Genomic DNA, 13,230 nt, shown 5'->3' with positions numbered 1-13,230 from the left:
AAGTGCTAGATTTCAATCCCATATGAACCATGTGAGCGCCAGCCCCACTGATGGAAATGGGCCCACACAAGGACAGTTCAGTTCCCACGGCCTGCTTCCGTCTGACCTTGTAGCTCAGTCGGTAGAGCGGCGGAAATCTAACCCGAAGGTCGTGGGTTCATTTCCCACCCTGGTCAGAGTTTTTCTCTGTCCTTGTGTGGGCCCATTTCCATCAGTGGGGCTGGCGCTCACATGGTTCATATGGGATTGAAATCTAGCACTTCACATTACACTCTATTCAGTTAACTCTGTTTGAAGTATAAGTGCTACACGGTCAACGTTTGTATAAACGTAACCTTTCCTTGCAACCAGCTGATAGTTTGTTAACTTTCTGGCATGTCAAAGAAAGCAATCTTGTGTAATAGCCACTGAAGTTAAAAAGCTATAACTTGATTAATTCAACAGATACTACAAAAGCTTCACGGGTCCAACTGCTGTTTGAAAAGAATAAGGAACTGTTTCTTTCAAAACATATTTACATACAAGAAAATTAATTTCAAAAATCTATCACGTCACATCTTGTTATCACACAGAATACTACTGTACTCGGACATTGCTAACTAAAAACAAATGGACATCTGATTACTTACAGAGGGTACAGCAATGTTTCCTTCAAGAATATTATCAGTAGTGACCTCTACGGAATGAGTGTGTCTTAAATCATCCATGATGATGTTGAACGGCATGTGAGGGAACATGGCTTGTATTTGATGAGCCTATAAAATTGCAAGAAGGAAGATTTGTTGGCCGCAAACAAAGAAAAATATTCCAGTTTTTTTTCAGAAGTGTTTCAGCAAAAGTATTTCCATTTTTATGGGGGCCTTTAAAAGATTGAGATGACACTCACAAATATGCACAATAAACAACTTTACTCCTACATTATATAATTATTTCTTGACATCAAGTACCCTTGTAACAAGCCAAAAGTGTTAGATACATGTAGCAAAACAGGTTTTTCATGTCCCTCACCATAGCTTCAATACGACTTTCGGGAAGTTGTCCTTCGGCTAAGTTATCAGCCCTTGTGTGCATAACCTCAACAGAGAAGCTAGGAAACCAACTGGCTATTTGAGAACCTAAGCAGACAAGACATCAAATAAAGTTACATACAAACTCTCTGTAATTAATCAAATCCCTGCCCTCAAGAGCTTGCACATCCCCCCTCGAGTAAAGGTTAGCATTATTCTTAGGTCAGGGTGAATGTAGCTGTTTATTGTCACTTGAAGAGCAACATTTGCAGGACACTTAATGATGTTAATTGTCTTTACTATAAATACACAGGTGATTATACAAAATTGCGCGCTCTCATTGGCTCGCTATCTCGGATTATCAGCCGATAATCACCTAGATGGACAAAATGGCCGCCAGTAGTCATTTTGCCACTGTAGGTGAAGATGACTTCGCGTTGAAATGTGTTTTTTTCCCTTTTTTTGAAATAATCACCTGTGTATTTATACTAAAACAATTATTCGCCTCAGGCTCAGTGATTATCGGTGAATATTCACCTCGACTTCGTCTCGGTGAATATTCACCGATAATCACTTCGCCTTCGGCGAATAATTGTTAAGTATTCCGAGGCATGAGTGATGTTGAAGATAAGGAAAAGAACAAGGGGACACTCCATGACACTTACTGAAATTCCATCAGCATCTAATAGACCAATTTCGATATACTAAAATTCAGTCCTAAACAAAAGGCACCATCTTGAGGCTCTGGGGAATAAATATAAGTATTTGAATGAGTTAAATCGCCCGAGCCTTGGAATTTTAATATTCTGAAATTGGTCCATTACATGTACATGCATTTCTAAACATATCTCCTAAACTGTCAGCCATGAAAGTTATTGTAGTCATTGGTCTTCTTTCTTCATTGAACAAATTAAATTAACACCAGCAAGGCAATCATGGTACCTCATGTCAGCTCACTCACCATCAAAGTGAAAGAAGTGATTTCTTCTTAGACCACGCCCCATCATGAATGCCGCCATTCCTCTTGGCTGTCTCTCTCCCTCCTGTTCTGGTTGTAAATCGTCAGCTAATGACTGACGACAGGTTGGACAGGAAGTGTCATTTTCTAGCCATGACCTCAGGCAGGAACTGTACAATTAACACAAAAAGAAAAATAATGCTTTTAAACCAAATACTACAGAGAAGCCAAATTCACACTGATAAAGATGTACTTTTTACATTAACTGTAAAGCACTTACAAGAGATCATTGAGAGCCTTTCAGTTTAGTCCCTTTGAAATTCAATTCATTAGATCATATAACACTACTACTTAAGGACACTATAATACTGTGAAATTAACACTATTGAGGACACAGTATCCCCAAGAGTTTGAACTAGTCATTAGTTGTTGCAACTTCATGTAGCAGTAGTAACCTTTCCATTTTGAATTATGACTTTTCCAATACAACTATTCTCTTAAATGTTCATTCTGAACTTGTTCCAGCACTGGAAAAGTAGTACCAGTATCCAAAATAATTTATTTCTTACAAAATAACAACAAAAAACAAGATGTCTCACTTGTGAAAAAGATGACCACAAGGTAGCTTCCTTGCTGATGCCATGGAGTCCCAGCAAATGGCACAGTCATCATTATTTTTGATCAGTTCCTCTTCAGTTGCCAAAGGAAACCTAAATTAACAATGAATTTAACCGAATTGATTCAATACTGAAGTTCAAATAACTGAAGCACACATTGCAAATTATCATTTACAGTATGTATTAATTTTGTTTGAAAATATTTGAACATCAAAGTACTTCTAGTTCTGAGTTTTTGTAAATTTGCAAGTTAACATGTGCAACTAAAGCATGTATCTGACAAATAGTTGCAGGTCATTGTGTTCCTTACATGTAGGTTAAATTGCAACCAAACTAGGTTATTTTGTTTCAACCTGGGTTAACTTGTTTCAACTTACATCAAGTTGTTTCAAGCTAGCCACTTTGGAGCTGGTACAAAACACAGGTCGCGGGTCACTATTTTACCAATACAGGCACTATCCTAAACATTTAATAAAGCTAGCTAACCTTAAGCCTAAATTAGGCCTAAAGAAAAGCTTTTAGGCCTAATGTTAGGATTTGTAAACAGTTAGGGTTGTTGGTAAAACAATGACCTGTGACATGTGACCTGTGTTTTGTACCTGCCCCAAAACCGATCTACAGGTTGGAACAACTTGACCTCGGTTGAAACAAGTTGACCTACTGTAGGTTGAAACAAAATGACCTTGTTTGGTTGCAATGTAACCTACATGCAAGGAACAAAATGACCTGCAACATATCCATTTGTTCAGAATGCTATTAAAGGATCATGTACATGTAAGTCCCAAGGATTCACACATCTGGAGTTTGGATCTGGATCTGGAATTCTGGTCCATTGAAGAGCTACCCCAATGCACTGAAACACATACTGCACATACATGTACAGCACAGTTATGTTTGCTCATCAAACCTCTTTTGCAGCCTACAATCTAAGACATTTCTAATGGAAAATGAAGACCACCCCTCCCCCCAATTTCAATGATGAAAAAATGGTGGGCTTCAACTTGCACACAGATTCATCATTGATTTTTGGGGGGAGGGGGGAGGGGGATACTAACTTTTTCATTTTATTTTGTCCAAGATTGTAGCTATTGCTCTTGTGGTTGCTAACACTATCAAAAGTACCTGATGCCACATAATGTACGAGAGAACAATCAGGATAAAAAGTACACTTTGTATTGACCTTGATTCCATGCACCTGATGATTCTCAGGTAATTTCTGTGCTTTGCCAGCTTTTTCTGGATTTCATAGAAAAGATGTCGCAGTTGCATACACAGCACCAAACTTGCCATGCTCAAGAAGATATTTGACCATAACTAAAATAAAGAAAGTTGCATGTAAGTGAGAACCATGTAAATTATAATTTATTATCACCAAACTTGGACATTATTTTGAGGGAGGGCCCAGTATTATTTTATTTTAGCTTATCAGATTTATTGGACAAAGACAGTACAAAGGAAACTGCACAAATTAATTAAAACAAAATAACCAGACTAAGCAAAGCACAGCCCAGAAACCAATGCAAGACAAAGCCCCTTGCCAAAAACCTTGAAGAGAAAACCAAACCACTCATCTCGGTGATGGTTGAATATAGAGTAATTTTATTTCCTAATCTAGGACACAATGTTTTGGGAGCGTGGCTAAAATGAACTTTATTGTTACCAGTGGACAAGTGGTTTCCATAACAATCCTCCTAATACCAACAGCCAGAAAGCAACCTGTCGGTGCATTAGGACATAATGATGGGTTAAAATAGGGAGCACAGACAAGTTATCTGGACGGCAGTCAAAGTAGGATTTGAAGGAAACTCTGACATACAAATCTAGTTCCTTAATGAAGCATTGCTGCAAGGCTATCCAATGCACATATCAGCTGGCCAACTATCCATATCCCCTTAAATTCACATTTACATTATTGTATCCAGTTCCTGTCCTCGTCATAAATTATGCAAGACAAACAATTCGATGTTCCATCTTACCAACATATGCAAGTGATGAGCAAAATCGATGGTGTACATTGCTAAGTTCATGATAAGATCTGTATTGTAGCTCCAAGTGCTTCGTCCCTCCCACATCGTTGTATGTCCCACATCCCAGAGATGGATCCCATATCTAAAAAGAATCATTCATTCACTACTCAGTTCATGCCATACATTATAGCACCACTGAAACATACCGAGATGCAAAACTAATTTTGCTACAGTAACTATACTGCCAGTGATTATAATTGTTTATTTTAAATCGTAGCACCCAACTTAAGTAGTCTTTCCCGTCCGTGCAATTAATTTCCAACTCAGATTGCTGGGCCACAGCCTCATGAATCTGAATTGGCCACTTTACAGTTCTGTGCTTTAATTACTACGTGTTTGAATAAAAGCAAAGCTGGAGTTGACCTTTTTTGATACCATTTAGCATTACAACAAGAAGAAGATGATTTACAAAAGAAAAGCATTGAGGTTTGTATCAAAACGAGGTCAACTCCAGCCGCACTGTTATTTAAAGGCGTGGTAACTGAGCACAGAACTGTACAATGGTCAATTAGAAGTGATTTTTCAAAACATTCAACTATAAAAAAAACCATGATTAAAATGTTTCTTAAAAACACATTAAGAAAATGTTTGTTAAAACAACAAAACTTCGACATTAAGCTACATGTAACATCATTATCAGGTCAAAATGATAAATGATGAGAAATGTATAAATAATAAATAAAACAATATATCAATTGCAGAAGGAAAAAAGAATGTTTTTGGAAGCTCATGGAGATGCAGACCACCAATGAACACCAGTTTTGCATACTCAGACTACACTGTACTAGAAATGCTTCTTATTAAGGAATGGAATCCAGGTTTGAACAAGCAGACTGACCTCATTCGTGCTAAAATTTTAGTTTGTTTGAATGAACACTAATTTTTTATCACCTCTATTCCTTCTGCTATTGATTTACTCTTTTATCAACTACTAAAAGGCCCCAGCCCTTTAATTTATTGCAAAATTGTGAGCTTTTTGGATAGTTTTTCATAACAGTTAGGGTTAGGGTTAGGGTTAGCCCTTACGTGAGCTCCCTACAGTTAAAGTAATATCAAAACAAGAAAGGATTGGAGAGGATACTAGACCAAGGATTTACTGTACCTTATCAATGCATGGATTACTTTGATAAACAAAAGCATACACTGAAAGAGGAAAACACATACATGTATGTTAATCAATATCTAAGTAAACACTGCTTTTAAAAACTTCACCAAAATGACTGAAGTCTTTTACAACCCCACAGAAAATACAGCAAGATTACAAACCTCAGCCAACATGAAGGTAAAAGTGTGAATGCCACCTGGCCAGCCAACAAAAAGACAGATGAACAACAACCCATTACAGCATAATGCCAGAACATTGAGCAATCCAATGACCTTTGCATGTGTCCACGGAGATGTCGTTGGTGAAAAAGACAACTAACAAAACCAAACAAGAAAGAAGGGTCATTTCACCAAGTACACCTGTATTTACTGTGAGCAACTAGTTTCAAACGACAAATTTTATCACTCTTAATTGAATCAGAATTATTACCATTACATGTATTTATAAGAGTTTGTGGTTATCTTTTTAATAGTTATATTATTTGATATCGATAGGGGCAGGATAATTGCTATAGCAGGGAGCAACAAAGCCCTTAATATTGAGAACAACAACATTTGCATCCTATCAATTCTCATTAAAGTAGCTGGGGTGAAAACAGTAGTCCACCAAATACTGGTAATTGCCATCGGCTGGTATTTCGGCAATAACCAAAAACCTGATTTAATACCCAATATCCAAAGAAACCAATGAGCTAACAAACCCTTTGTAAAATGCATCCAATTTTCATGATTGCAAAAAAAAAAAAACAGCTCCTGCAGTCATGATTGTATGAGATGTTTCAAATGATGGCACAGTAAGTGAAATAAAACCCAGTGCAGAACTGCCCCAAGCAGAGTAACAGACCTACATGTACCACTAGTATCAATTTTTTTTTAGATTTGAAATGTACTCAAAATGTCCATATCTCTTTTGTTAACAGGAAACGTTGCTTGAAGCTGTGGAGGAAGGGTACACACTAGAAATGTTTGGTGCTCAGATGGATCCTCAAGTGACCAACACACGACATCAGCCACATTTCCAGTGTGGTGTTTCCTGATGGTTAAGCAGTCAGCACACTTGAACAATAACAGGACAGTGCAGGCTCAAATCCAGCTAAGAGAACAGACTGAATGTTTCAAAAAGGTGTGTCAAAAGGTGAATCGCTTTAAGCCTTCATTTCGCTGGTTCTCTCACTGAAATAAATAATTATGATCATTGGAATAACACTGCATTTCTCTGAGATATTCTGGTTTTTTTTCTCGAAAGAACATTCCATTTACATTGTAATACCAGCTAATTTTGGAATTCAAAATGACATTTTTTTTTCAATGGATGAAATCAAGACAAATTTATAATGCTGTCACCAAAAAGACTTACACACTTACATAATCAAACCTTTCCTTACAGAGCTGGGTAAAAAGATGGAAGAAGCCCACCAATGTAAACCAAGCTGTCCACCACATTACTTCAGTGAATCGCTGGACATTTAGCACTCCAAAGATGAAGATGAACTTGTAAAAGATAAAGTTCCAAAATCTGTCTTGAATTTGCTGTAAAGAAGAAGGTTGCTTTGTTTATAGTGGAAGTGCACTTGGCTATCAAGCTAGTTTACAGGCACTCCACTGTTAACAACATGAAAGTAACAATTCAAACTTAATAGGAACATTATTAAGAACCCCAACTGGCGGGAGGCAACCAGTTGGCTATTTACAAAGCGTGGTAGAGTTGAATCCAGGACAACCGGAAACAAATCCAAGCCAGAGGTTAGGACGGGATTTGAACCCGGAGCAGCCGCATGCAAACCCAACGCTCTAACCACTAGACCACACTGCCTCCAAGGTTAAGGTTAAGGTTAAGGGAAAGGTTCTTAACCTCCAAGGTTAACGGAAAGTTGCTTAAACCCATTGACCCCATGGGAGCGAGACTTGATAGATGTTACTCTGTCTAAAACCAGATCAACTGGGGGTGTCCTACAGGGCATTTGAGTTGTCAATGGGTTAAGCAGTCAAAACCTATATCCTTTCACTTCAACAAACTTTTCCCTCACAAGAATACATGTGAAAACAGTTGTTAGTACTTCTTCATCTAATCAGTATAGCTTAAACTGTTATTTGCAACTGGTCAAACTTCAAATACATATTCACAGGTACTGGCATCTTTTTAGCTTTAGATTTTGCTTAGGTCTTCTTCTGAGTGAGTTGTAAAAAAACTTGTACCCTGACGTGACGTATTGATTAATCAGTAGTTTTTCTTTTTTTAGTCTTAATCAAAGTGATCGCTGAGAAAGTCAGCATGCCTTCCTTGAATGCTTAAAGTAATGAACTGGTAGTCACCCACGCCATACTTGAAAGGGAGAAGTCATCATCCTGGCACCAGACAATTTAGGTAAGCAATTTATTGTCTCTTAATATAGACACTTAAAAAATTCCGTTGGTGTCAATGGGATATGAACCCTTTGACCTCTGCGATGTTGGTGCAATGCTCTACCAACTGGGATACTCAGCTGGAAGCAGTTTTCACAGTATCACATGTATTCCTGTGAAAGGATTTGATGATCACTTCTCCCATCTCTGAGCTGCAATAGGCCACTTTGGAAAATACCATAATACTCTTTGCTTGTCCCCCCCCCCCCCCCCCATTTTTTGCATGAGCATTGTTTTTATTTTCTCTTGGGACCATTGTAAGTCCCAAGAAAAATTGGAAACAATGCTTATACAAAATTTGGGGGGACAAACAAAGAGTATTATGGTATTTTTCGAAGTGGCCTATTCAAATAATACATTTATTGCATCCATGTCATACTGTAACTAAAAGATGAATAATTTCTGAGAAAAAGAGGTATTTATCATGTGTTTTCTTTTTAAGCGGTTCTCAGCAAATTAAACCCTTTTTTGTATTTATTCTGAGTCACCAACTAAAATAGATGTAAACTGTGAATGCAATTAGATGAGCAGTCAAGGTCTTTATAAAAGTGAAAGGAAATAAAGGGTTATAGTTCCTAAAGCCCTTATGATTTTTCGCTGGCAAGAAGGACTTCAAAACAAATTCTTTGTGATGTTAGAAAACACATAATATTCAATATAATTATCCAAAATGAAGCCAAGTAAGCAAAGTAACGTCAAACAGAAAGAGAGTCAAAAATGTATACAGAGTAACAATAAAGTTATTAAGCAAATGAATACCAAAAATGCAAAGTATTGTACACGTTGATATTCGCGCGGCATTCACAGTAAGCTTATATATATCTTCATGCCAAACTGAAATTAGCCTTAACTAATGGATCAAGAGTAAAATGCTGTCAATTATTAAGCTGGCATGTACCGCATCAATGATCAGCAAATTGACTGCTCAGTGCAGGCGTGCAGATCTTTGTTTGCAAAGTGCATGCCAAATACTCGCAGAAATTACAAAAAGGTTAGAAATTCTAGCGGAAATCAAAGACGCATCGTATTAGAAAAAAGCCAAGCATCACGATGTTACAAAAACGATTTGGCTGCAATGGGTACCCTTTAAACTTTAGCGAGGTGCGCATGGAGAGATTCGAAAAGATACATCGGTCACGATATACCGATCAACATGAAAGTTCCAGTACACGTAATCAATATTAAGCAAATAACTGAATGGGTATTCAGCAGTTAAGCTAAATCATTCAAATACATATTCCAACCTGAAGTTCACGCGCACGGAGATCGCCAAACACAACTCTCTGGATAACTTTCCCGAGCAAAAATAAACAACAGTAAGCCAAGTTCAGGTTCGTCTGAAAAAAACAAGTTTAAGCTTGTACATTGAGAACCACAATTTTGCTTCAAGGACGATCATAAAAATGTGGAACGAAGGTACAGCAGAAAAGACACAAATTCTTACCCAGAAACAAAAGTTATCTTGAGTGATGAACTCGTAGATCTTCGAAAAATCGCTTTCTCCCGAAGCGACAGTCACATTCAAAGTATAAAGAATGGCGGACAGAAACAACAGTACGCTGACAGTCACATACGATTTAAGCGTCGGAAGAGGCATTTGTTCAAGAAATACCAGCGGCATTTTATTATCTGATGCTGGTTCGGGGGAAGAAATGAAATCAAATGTTCGGCAACGACTCCAATTCGAACAAAGCGCGTGATGCTCACTATGCATTTACAACTCAGTACTTTCAATATAAGTGACGTCACATCGCCAAGGTGGACTCTCAAACCCAGTGCTCCTCTAAGGCCCTCACTGTTAGACGCGAACAGTTCAGTCAGGAAAGACCTCATGCATATACCCACCAAGGGTCCCCAACGACGTGAGACACGCTAAATTATTCAGTTTCCCACAATTCAGTCATCCATATAAATTTACCTAATTCATCTATATCTATTTACCTCCATTTATAAAAAAATATCATCATTTGCACCAATATACATTCACTCCTGGTCATTTACCATCATTTACCTTCAATAATAATCATTAACCCTCATATACCTTCATCTACCTTCAATCACATTCATTTACCGTCATTTACCTTCATTCATGTTCATTTACCCTAATATACCTTCATTCACGTTCATTTACCTTCAGCTAAATTCATTTACTTTCATCTACCTTCAATCATGTTCATTTACCTTAATATACCTTCATTCACTTCCATCTACCTTCAATCACGTTCATTTACCGTCATTTTCCTTCATTTACACCGTTCGTTTACCTCAATATACCTTCATCTACATTCATGTGGGGGAGTCAGGGTGACTCCCGGGAGTCAGGGGGAGTCAGGGTGGTTTAATCTGACTCCGAGGGTTTTTTTCCGGGTACTCCGGTTTTCCTCCCTCCTCAAAATCGACTCCTGGCCTATTCCATCAGGCTGTGGTGCTGTGGTGCCGAGGTCACATATGGGTGGTGTTCAGGGGCCGAGCGCCTAGCCGGCAGCACAGCTCCTTCGGTCCGACCTCGTTGAGCTTATTATTATTATCAGATATTATTATTTCATTCACGTTCATTTGCATTCATTTACCTCAATATAGATGAATTCACGTTCATTTACCTTCAGTTTCATTCATTTACTTTCATCTACCTTCAATCATGTTCATTTACCTTATTATACCTTCATTCACTTCCATCTACCTTCATTCACGTTCAATTACCTTCATCTACCGCCAGCTACCTTCATCTACGTACCTTCAATCACGTTCATTTGCCGTCATTTTCCTTCATTCATGTTCATTTACCTTAATGTACCTTCATCTACATTCATTCTCGTTCATTTGCATCCACTGATTTACCTTCATTCACATTCATTTACCTTAATACACCTTCATTGACGTTCATTTACCTTCAGCTACATTTATTTTCCTTCATTCATGGTCATCAACTAGCATTCACATTCATCTACCCTCATTTACATTCATTTGCCTTAGTTAATATACCGTTATTCACGTTCATCTACCTTCACTCACGTTTATTTACCTTCATCTACCTCCGTCACCTTCAATCACGTTCATCTACCTTCATCTCGTGACCTTCATCTACCTTCAGTTACCTTCATATACCTTCGTATGCCTTCATTCACGATCATCATACCTTCATTAACATTCATTTACCATTCACGTTCATTTACCTTCTGCTACCTACATTTCTTTTTATCCGTGTTCATTTATCGTCATTGACCTTCATTCACGTTCATCATCTACCTTCATTTACCTTTATTCACATTCATCTACCTTCATTTACCTTCATCTACCTTAGTCTACCTTCAATCACAATCATCTACATGTACCTTCATTAACCTCAATATACCTTCATTCACGTTCATTGACTTTCATATACCTTCATTTACCTTCATCTGCCTTTATTCACGTTCAGTTAGCCTCAACTACCTTCAAGTTCAGTTAGCTTCAAAAATAGGAATTCTCATTCCAAAATAGGAACAAAATAGGAACAAAATAGGAAGCTTTCCTTGGATTATACCCTCTTACGGGGGTCTCAATGGGAGGATAGCTTTCACGACTAAGGTTAGAAAATTTGGCTTTTCACTGCTAATGGTTATTTTTTCCCCGTCACGGTTAACTTACATGAAAAACAAAGAAACGTCCCTCGTTGAAAATGAAATTCTTTTTTTGCTTTTCGGGGTTCTCTATGTTAGTTAGTAGGGTGTTAGTACACATTGAAAAGAATAAGTCATTGGTCATCAGAATGCGACTTACATTTTTGTCAAGACCTCCAACTTCGGGCAAGAGAGGATGAGGTAAGAGAACGGGGGTGCTTACCATTTAGCCAAATAATCCGGATGGAATGATGGTTGCATAAAGGTAAGCGATTTTCCGAATTTAATGATCAACCGGATGGGAATGGCGCTTACCATTTTACTACTCTGCATTCCATCCCGCATATTTACTCGATCTTGTGAGAAAGGGCCTGGAAACGGAATTATTCTCACAAATGGTAAGGGCATTTCCCGAATTCCATTGCGAACGGAAAAAGAGGACTACCTCTGAAGGTTGTCCACAATTTCCGAAAAGATTTTCCGGAAAATTGGCCTTCCATTTGACCTCAAACCGAAATTTCCGGATTTTTTGGCTAAATGGTAAGCACCCTGGATCCCCCGTACACCAATGATAGTTTCTTTTTTAAATCTAATCTTAGCTACGCAGCTATTTTTAGAGAGGCACCTGATTGGCCAGTTGTAATGACGTAATGAAATTTTAAATATGCGTGGCGTTGGGAACGAGAAATTAAAATATCTTGGAAACCAAATACAGATTTTTAAAAACTGTGATGGGCATGGGAATCCGTTGTCTTACCTCATCTTCTCTTGTTGGTCGTTATTTGGGACTTGTTTTGTCTTGTCAGACACGCTTAGCGAGATGGAATGTCCACGAGAAGAGCAAAGGAGGTAAAAGGGTATCGAGTGCTCTGAAGTCTCTAAATACTTCGAAACACTCCCTATTCCACTTTTGAAAGTTTAAAAAAAATCTCGCTAAATGCTTTTAATATTTTTCAAGGCTAGCGGTTATTATTTTTTGTTGTCATTTTCACGCCTAACGGTTAACTTTTCTTGACGTGTCACAGCTAACGGTTAACCCCATTGAGACTCTCATATATAACAAAGCCAACAACAGCTCTATTCCACAAAGCAATGCCTTATTCAATAACAAACACTTAAAGACAAGATGGCATGCATCCTTCGTAGAAACAAGTGTTAAAACTTAGTGCGCAACGGAGGTTGCACCAACGTGGCGGATTCATACAAAACTCTGCAAAGTTGCGGAAAATGATTCGACAAATAACTCAGAAACGATGCACCGCACAGACCTGGCAATTGGAGAGGAGATTTCTAAACTTGTCTCCTACAACCTTCCAAGTTTTTGGCTTTTTTCATTCGTGTGATAGACATGAAAGTGATGTTCTAGAATTTGTAATGAATGTTACAGGAACTTTTCATAACGATGCGATGTTGCGGCAGATCACAGATCTAGAGGCGGTCATAATTATTACTCCCCACTCTTTGTATCACTTACATGTTAACCTTTTAAGTTCTAAGTGCTTGTTTGTTTTATTT

The 13,230-nt window shown here is 38.0% G+C and overlaps 1 protein-coding gene across 1 annotated transcript in view; it reads right to left on the bottom strand.

Moving 5' to 3' along the window:
* LOC137992613 (E3 ubiquitin-protein ligase AMFR-like) overlaps positions 1-9,842 on the bottom strand; it is a 16,537-nt gene extending 6,695 nt beyond the window's left edge. Inside the window, exons 1-11 of the mRNA XM_068838090.1 lie at positions 9,561-9,842; positions 9,361-9,453; positions 7,079-7,243; positions 5,876-6,028; positions 5,712-5,752; positions 4,559-4,691; positions 3,763-3,896; positions 2,565-2,675; positions 1,969-2,135; positions 1,009-1,115; positions 630-755 (exon numbers count right to left, since the gene is read on the bottom strand). Of these exons, the coding sequence (XP_068694191.1) occupies positions 630-755; positions 1,009-1,115; positions 1,969-2,135; positions 2,565-2,675; positions 3,763-3,896; positions 4,559-4,691; positions 5,712-5,752; positions 5,876-6,028; positions 7,079-7,243; positions 9,361-9,453; positions 9,561-9,830 (1,500 nt within the window). The 5' untranslated portion in view covers positions 9,831-9,842. The remainder of the gene's footprint in view (positions 1-629; positions 756-1,008; positions 1,116-1,968; positions 2,136-2,564; positions 2,676-3,762; positions 3,897-4,558; positions 4,692-5,711; positions 5,753-5,875; positions 6,029-7,078; positions 7,244-9,360; positions 9,454-9,560) is intronic.
* Between the last annotated feature and the right edge of the window lie 3,388 nt (positions 9,843-13,230).

The sequence above is a fragment of the Montipora foliosa genome, chromosome 1 (assembly GCF_036669935.1).
Source record: "Montipora foliosa isolate CH-2021 chromosome 1, ASM3666993v2, whole genome shotgun sequence".
Classification (NCBI taxonomy): Eukaryota; Metazoa; Cnidaria; class Anthozoa; order Scleractinia; family Acroporidae; genus Montipora; species Montipora foliosa.
This window is presented reverse-complemented; position numbering and strand designations above follow the sequence as displayed.